At 46.6% G+C, this 8,740-nt stretch overlaps 1 protein-coding gene across 1 annotated transcript; it reads right to left on the reverse strand.

The window, feature by feature from the left end:
• Positions 1-6,499: 6,499 nt before the first annotated feature.
• On the reverse strand, positions 6,500-7,630 carry LOC140399668 (G-protein coupled receptor 84-like). Its single transcript, XM_072489212.1, has one exon. The coding sequence runs from the start codon at positions 7,628-7,630 to the stop codon at positions 6,500-6,502; it is 1,131 nt and encodes a 376-aa protein (XP_072345313.1).
• Between the last annotated feature and the right edge of the window lie 1,110 nt (positions 7,631-8,740).

Here is an 8,740-nt window from a genome sequence, read left to right on the forward strand (position 1 = left end):
TTTAATGGTATCCGCCAATCTGTACATTATTCTGCGACATGTTTTTCCCTCTTTCTGGGTTAGGGGCCATTCGGGGAATGTTCAATAATTGCACGCTGCTGAATGAATATATTTTGTTTGGTGGAATAAATATGAACTAAATACAATAAATAAATACAACAAATATCCTCTCGCTGCTGTGGTCTTCAAGGCACAATACTTCTTTCGAAAAGTATACAAATGACTAAAAGCAAATAAAGCAGATTCTGATAGCTTATTTTAATTCGATATTGATCATTCGGCGCGTGTCTGCGAAGTTTCCTCATTTTCGTCAATGCAGAAGCTGGCCCTACCAATCAGCTCAGAGCTCTTGCAGTATTGACGGAAGCACCGGCCAAATGCGGTGACAGGTCCCCTTTGCGTCTGTTCCATGCAGGCAAGGGAGCGCAGGTAGGAGGGCGCAGCTCCGCCAGTCTCACCGCTGACGTCATATCCAGCAGCCCACTCAGAGTCTGCAGACAAAGTCGAACAGTTTGAGGAGGCTGGGTGTTTACATTTGTGAATCTGCATCCTCTGATGCTGTTGTACAAACTTTGTCTGAGAAGTTATATTCAAAGCATTGTGACATTGTTTACTTCAGAATTCTTTCGTTCTGAGACAGTGTACTGCGTGACAGTGGCCATGTTCCCCTTTCTTTGTAATTTCGAGTTGAAACTACAGTTTTCCTCTCTGATGTTCATTCTTTTTACTACCTTTGTAACACTGACCCCTACCAGCATGCTTGCTAGGTTTTATGGCACTTTCTATTCTTGTTCTAATCTCATTCACTTTGTGATCATTTGCAGGATATGCTTTGCTGTCTGTACTTCTCAGCGACCCTCAAGGATAATTTAGTCAGTGTTCAGATCAGGAAACTTTTATTAATTGTATCTCCTCATCCCGCCTGCTGCAAACGAGCAAAACACTGAGATATTTATCTGCAGAGGAGCAGATATCAAATGTATTTCATAAGAAACAGAGCTTCAACTTTTAACTGTCCCCAGCATTTTTCTCCCCATCTCCATCTCTGACAATATAATTATAATGTTCCACACCCCTCGCTTCGACACCGTCATTCAACTGCATCATGGCTGACCCGGTAGAACACCGCAATGTTCCCCCACAATCTTGTTATCCCGGTAATCTTTCAGATCGAGAAATATGTCGGCACCTGTCTTGAATATGTTCAATGACTGAGGGTAGTGGGTGCCTGGAACTCGCTACCGGAGGAGGTGGTGGAAGCAGGGACGATAGTGACATTTAAGGGGCATCTTGACAAACACATGAATCTGATGGGAATAGAGGGATACGGACCCAGGAAGTGTAGAAGATTGTAGTTTAGTCGGGCAGCATGGTCGGCACGGGCTTGGAGGGCCGAAGGGCCTGTTCCTGTGCTGTACATTTCTTTGTTCTTTGTTCTTGTTTGACTGAGCCTGCAGAACTTTCTGTGGTAGATTCTCAACACATTGAGGAAAGTGTTTCTTCCTCGTCTATGTCTAAAATGGTCGCATTGTAATTTGGGGATATATCCTCAGGCTGGGGGAAACTTGCATTCTGCATCTGCCCTTTAGTGTTCTGGAAAGTAATGCCTGTTTCAATTAGATAATTTCTCATTTTTCGCTACTCTAGACTATAGCATTAAACCACAATGTAGACTGGGATGCTCACTAACCTGCGTTGGACGTTTCTCAGATCCGCCTGAACAGGTATATTTGGAATCACTGGCTTTCGCTCCGAAGCATCAGGTGAGTCTGAAGGAGCTGTGCTCCGAAAGATAGTGATTCCAAACAAACCTGTTGGACATTAACCCGGTGCTGTAATATTTATTACTATCGAAAATAACTCCAGTATCCTCAATTTCGCGTGGGAGGACACCCACACTACAGGATGGATCATCCTATAAAATCGATGCTGTGCAATCTCGTTTACACATTTATGCTCCTTTACTTAAGGAGGCCAAAACTGTACTCGGTGGCCCAGGTGTTGTCTTACAATGGCTCGATGCAATTACAGCAAAACGTGTATATTTCTGTACTCACATCGTCTTGCAATGAAGGCCAGCATAATTCTGCCTTCCTAGTTGATTGCTGAATCCGCATGTTAGCATATAGTTACATATAAGCAATGATATGCAAGGCCCTTCGGATATCAAGCCTCCACAACCTCTCACGACTTTGGAAATACTCTCAGTTTTTCTCTGCTCCCTTTTCTTTAATGATAACATTACATGTTTCCACATCATTGTCCATCGTCGTAATCATCAATAGTCTTTGAGCCTGCCTGAATCCCTTGATACCTCCTTACATTGAAATCACTGATGATATACCCATCTACGTCTATGCCAGCAGAAAAATTGGAACGAACTATTGATATCTAAACACGCCCCCACCCTCGGCACATCAAAGACCTTTACATAGAATGTGAGCAGTTGGAGCCCAAGTCGAGATGCGAGGGTTGCCCCATTTTAACCATGCTCCGGTAACTTGACAATCACCCACGTATTGCTATATTTCGATTATGTATTTTATACTTTTTTGAATCCATGCCAGTGTATCATTGCAAATCCCAATTAACCCAAATGTTGCTCATTAACCTGTGTTGGACGTTACTCAGATCCGCCTGAAAATGCAAATGCATCACATTCAGGGGCTCCTCCGATCTATTCTGCCACTTAAGTTCCGGAAAAAAAGCAATAGTCTTGCCGAATATACTTTCTATTTCATATGCCCATGTTGGCTCTTTGTTGGAAGCCTGCCATGGGGCCCTTTAATATTTAGATTGCAACTGTGGTGATCATAGAATTTACAGTGCAGAAGGAGGCCATTCAGCCCATCGAGTCTGCACCGGCTCTTGGAAAGAGCACCCTACCCAAGGTCAACACCTCCACCCTATCCCCATCACCCAGTAGGGAATTGATTAATGACAAGGTGTATTAATTATCCAAAGATTACAGATACAAATATTGTTCCAATGTGCTCAGCTCCAATATTGGCTCCGGTGCCATTTTCATTATGTTAGCGTTAAACGTCTTATTTTTCTCGATGAAGAGCCTCTGTGCTGAAGCAACACCTTTTGGTGTAACCTTTTCCAGACACCACTTACATTTTCAAATTCTTGCTTCGATATTAAACATATTTATTTTCCCTCCAGATTTCGCACAGCTGAAGATATATGAACAGTTTTGACATATTATCTATTGACGATTTATGTTCAAACAAATTAGTTACTCGTTTACACTGCTCCGTGTGTAAGGTTCAAATTACATTGGATCACATGTGAAAGGTTCCGAAGCTGAATGCATAGACTTGCAGTTAATACATTTTGGAACGTTTCACGCCTGATACCAATTCAATATATTTGCATTTACTACAAATCAAGAGGCCGAAGCCGAACCCTTGGTTCAACTTTATTCCCACTTCCGCATAATCTTTTATATCAAAGACTCACAAATCTCATTTAATTTACATAACTTTTATCAGTCCCAACTATTCCACGAAGTATCATATTGAGTATTCTGTCCACTCGCTGGGAGAAACTACCTTCTCAATTCCACAGCTCATATTTTTAGGTCAACTCTGACTTCTCGGTTTTAAGCTTGGTGATGTCTCCATGTTATATTAATACAGAAAATTCTGGATAGGTTCAGCAAGTCCGGCAGCGTCTATGCAGAGAAATAGAGTTAGAGTGTTGGATCTGAATGAGCCTGGTAACAGACGGACTCTGCTCACTCTATGACATGTTTTGGAGGATGGGACAATCATCAAATGGAAGTTGGGAGTCTGTTGACCTGTACGTTGCTTGGATACAGTCGAGTCTGGTTGGCTCTGAATGTCCTCTGTGACGATCAATCAGTTAAGTGTCCCAAAGCCACAGACATAAAGCAATGGGCAAGTGTGGTGACAAAACTGCTGTGAAGTGAACATGCAAGGAATTGGCAGTTACAAACAGAGTTGTACAGGCCTTTTGGCCTCCAGCACCACTGTTTCCCTTCGGAGAGGCAATCAAATGGTAATCTGCTTTCAAGCTGGACCAGGTAATGGGTTGGGGTATTTGGCATCGACGGGGTTCATTCGAGAACGAGTGCTAGCAGGAGATTTTAAAAGTTCAATTTGAGGGCAGAACGTGAACCCAGTGCAGAATGTTTTGATGAATATATTTTGGGATATCCTGTTAGTTCTGAGTCACCGTCCTTCCTGCTAGTGGCGAAGTACCTCTTTATTTCAACTAAAGCATCTTCGAGTTGAAACCACTATTTTTTCCACTGTGACACCCAACTTGTACTGCTGTCGTCTCTAATACTGACCACAATATTGGCTGATTTCTGTGCCTTGTCTCCAGTTTTCTGGTTGCCTAAAGACGCTGTGTGATATTTGGCGAATTGTTGCCTTTATCACTTAAACAAATAAACACTGTTCCTGAATAATTCAAGCAATGGTCACACCCGGCAGTAGTTAATAAAACAACTTCCTCATGCAGTCTGCTGGAGCTATGCACGTCACTGAGCAATGGATCTGGAGAGTGAGCCAACACTAACGCTGAAAATGTTGCAGTCATTGTGATCAGAATTTCACTTCGAGTTGCCATATATCAAAACGTCTAGGGCAGATGTGCAGCTTAGGTGGGGCTATGGGAAGAGGGAGGGCAGTGGGCCTTGGTGTCAGGCTCTATCGGAGGTGTCGCTGGAGACTTGATCGGCCAAATGGCCGCCTCAGGAGTTCTATGGATTCTATGGTTGAAATATAAAACATTGTGCAACACAGGCTTGAATGCATTAAATGATCGAATGTCGTACACTCGGTGAGAAATGTCCTCCACTCCATTTAAATGGGTTAATCTTGGTTGTATACTGTGCCCACTAAAAATATTTCCCCACTTGTTGTGAACATTCTCTCAACACCGAGCCTGTCTAACACACTCTGAAATGTTTGTGCTTCTATACAATCACTTTCCATTCTTCTCAGCGCCATTAACTTTAGGCCCAACTGACTCTGCTTTCCCCCACAAGCCAACATCTTCATCGTGGGAGTCAGTGAAACTTCTCTGATCTGCAGCTAATGCAAGTTGCAGGGTTACAGTTGCTCTGTGGAGTTCTATAAAAAGTTTATTTTTGCCATTCTACTCAATCGTCCAAGAACAAGAGTCCATTGTTGTTGCTCGCAATTTATTGTACCTTCAGTGTATTTCTTTGTGACTCATGTACACGGGCACATTGATCCATCTCCGCCATTACATTCTTCAGTCTTCTTCCATTGGATCCAGAAATATCCAGAACTCTCCGTTAATTTGCTAATACTCTATTCTTGCTCATATGCTAACCACAACGATATGAATTTTCATATTTTACTGCACTTCTGTCCACTGTTTCCTCACTTGCAATTGCAAATGGAATATAGCCACACTTTCACTTTATTGGATCTGGCCATTGCCGGCCATCGCTCTCTCTCTCTCTCTCATCTTTCTCTGTAAATCGCTCTCTCTCTCTCTCCCTCTCTCTCTCTTTGTCTCCCTTACTCTATCCCCTCCCATCTCTCTCTCTCTCGCTCTCTCTCTATGCCTCCCTGTCTCTCTCTCTCACACTGCCTCTCCCTGCCTCGTCTGTCAATGTGTCTTTCTCTCTCTCTCTCTCCCTCTCATAGACACATGCATACACACACTGTATCTCTGTGTCTCTATCCGCCTCTGTCTCTTTCTCTTTCTCTGTCTGTCTTTCTACCTCTCCCAATGCCTCTCTTTTCCCTCTGTCGCCCTATCTCTTCCTATCTTTTTCACTTTATCTGTCTCTGTCTGTCTGTCTGTCCGTCTCTCTCTCTCTCTCTCTCACCCTGTATTCCGTCAGCCCCTCTCTTCCCTCCGGATTTCAGAAAGCGATTGACCAGACAGCGTAGTCCTTATTAAGTGTGGCTGCCTGTGACGGGGCTGCCCATTTGCGCACAGCAAGATCCCACGAGCGACGGTACTCAATGTAATTTAAAATGCTAACTCACCAGGGTCGAGGATGGGAGGTAGAGGGCAGAAAATGGCCTCCTCCTACTCATGTGTAACAGGCTCGACGAGGAGGAGGGGAAGCTGCATGGAATCCTCCTGTTATTTTGCAACATGCTGGTGGAGTGGGGGAGTTAATGGCGTCCTTCCTTTTCCTGTGTAACAAGTTCGACGGGGAGGAGAGGAAGCTGAATGGGCTCCTCCTGTTACTTTGAAACATGCCTGTGGAGGGGGGACTGAATAGCCTCCTCCTTTTCCTGTGTAACAGGTTTGAGGAGTGGCGGCTGATTGACCTCCTCCTGCTCCTGTGTAACAGGTTTGAGGAGTAGAGGGGCTGATTTAACTTCACCTGCTCATGTGTAACCCCATGGAGGAGAGCGGCTGAATGGCCCCCTCCTGTTCCTGTGCAACAGCCTGAAGGACAGGGGCTGAATGGCCTCCTCCTGTTCCTCTGTAGCAGGCACTTGGATGGGATGAGGGGAGGGAGAGGAAGAACTTCCTACTGCCTCCCTGGGCGGGTGAATAGTTTGGCAGCCTTGCGGAAGACCCCCCAGTAGGCGTCCTTGAACTGCCGGTTCATTATGGCGTAGAGTATGGGGTTGATGCAACTATTCAACCAGGTGAAGTTGGCGGCCACCATGTGCACGAGAACGGGGGCCCGCTTCTTCCCGTCCACCACATGCAGGAAGCAGAAGGGGAAGTAGCAGGTCACGTAGACGAGGAACATGGCGAAGCACATGCGGGTGACCTTCTGAAATTCGCCACTGCTGCTCCTCTTGGACTGGGAGCTAGAGGTCGCGCACTCCCCGCCCTGGGGAGCAATTTCGCCGCTTGGGGCCGCGACATCGGCGTTGGTGGCATCTGTCGACCGCGCGGCCGCCTCCCCGGACAAGGAATTGACGCTGGGTCCGTCAGCGATCCCGCTGTCGGCGGCGGAGGCATGGGCCGCATTGGGAATCCTTCCGCCCCCTTCGGCCTCTAATCGATGACCCTTCAGAGCCTGATCCACCGCCTTCACCTTACGATGGATGAGAAAGTAGAAGATCCCGATGCAGCCCAGGCCCAGGCCAAACATGAAAATGGTGAGGATGGTGGTGTAAGGCCTCCCGCGCTCCCGGTGGAAGCTACACGTGCAGACGGACGGAAGGAAGACATAGATATTCCAGAGGGGCCCGAGGAGTGCCAGGCCCAACAGCCAGCTAAGGGCGACGAAGAAGGGCATCGTGCGGCGGGAGAAGACCCGGCCAAACCTCCGGGTGTCCGAGATGAGGACGTAACGGCTCATGGCGATGAGGATCAGGCTGAAGATGGAGACGGAGTTAGCCAGGAAGAGGACCAGGCCGAAGACCCGGCACATGGTCGCGCCCTGCCGCCAAGCGAAGTGGACGTAGGTATCGGTCGTCACCGGCTGGAGGAAGGCGCAGTAGATGAGGTCGGCCACCGTCAGGTTGAGGATGAGCACGTTGAGGCGGGTGCGGATCCTCCTGTCCGTGGCGAAGGCCAGCACGGTCATGACGTTGCCCACGGTCCCCACGGCCGTCACCAGGATCCCCAGCAGGGCGCCAAAGTAGCGGTAGTTGACGACAGCCGGGTGGCAGGTCACGTTGCTGAAGGAGGAGTTGGGATCCATGGAGCTCCCCTTATGAGGAAGGCCGCAATCGAAGGCCACAATTGAAGATCACAATCAAAAACGACAATTGAAGACCACAATCGACAACCACAATCGAAGACCAGGACCGAAGAGGGAAAGAGCTTCTTGAGATTTAGGACGAGCAGCGATGGTGCCTGGACCAGTAAGTGCAGTGGGTGTGATGCCTTCACTGCCTCTGCTCGGCACTTGCTCGGAGCCCCTTTATAGAGCAGTGCGGTTGCGAGAGAGTTTGCGCAAACAGTTCCTCTGACGCCAGGTTTGTTCCAGAGCTGCTTCCCTTTTCTGAAGCTTCCTCTCCAAATCACCCAGAGAGGGAGAGGGAGAGATAGAGATGGAGAGACGTAATTTCCACGGGCCACAATTTGACAATACTTGGAACGATTCCGCTAAACGAGAAGAGGGTTTGCAATCAGATCCAAAACTCCGAGATCAATCAGCTGAGCACCAAACCGTGCAGGGACCCAACCGACGTCTTCCAAACAGACCAGTTTGGAAAAGGTCGACGTAGGGAAGGTGCTCACTCTGAAGTGGCAGAAAGACGAGAACTGGGGAGAGCGGGGGGGGGGGGGGGATCATTATCACATGAAAATCCACTCGGGTTGGGGAGGGTCGGGGATGCTGGAATTCAGGATATACCGCTTCACTCAATGAGTATATTATGGAGGATAGCGGCCTCTGTGCATATCATAGAAAATATCAGTCTCTGTGGATATGATAGTGAATAATAGACCCAGCGTGTATTCGAGAGAATAGCTATCCTGTGTAGAAAAGAGAGAATAACAATCCCAGTGTATATCATGGAGAATAACAGACCCGTGTCTATTATAGACAAGATCAGTTTCTGTATATATTACAGAGAATAACAGTTCCTCTGTGTATTATAGAGGATAACATTTCCTGTGGATGTGAGAGAATAACAACTGCAGTGTATATTATAGAGAATAAGTGTATATGTGTATATTATAGAGGATAACAGTTCCTCTGTATATTATAGAGGATAACAGCTCCTGTGGATATTATAGAGAATAACAGTCCCAGTGTATATTATAGAGGATAACAGCTCCTGTGGATATTATAGAGAATAACAGT

This window comes from Scyliorhinus torazame, chromosome 23, assembly GCF_047496885.1.
Source record: "Scyliorhinus torazame isolate Kashiwa2021f chromosome 23, sScyTor2.1, whole genome shotgun sequence".
Taxonomy (NCBI): domain Eukaryota; kingdom Metazoa; phylum Chordata; class Chondrichthyes; order Carcharhiniformes; family Scyliorhinidae; genus Scyliorhinus; species Scyliorhinus torazame.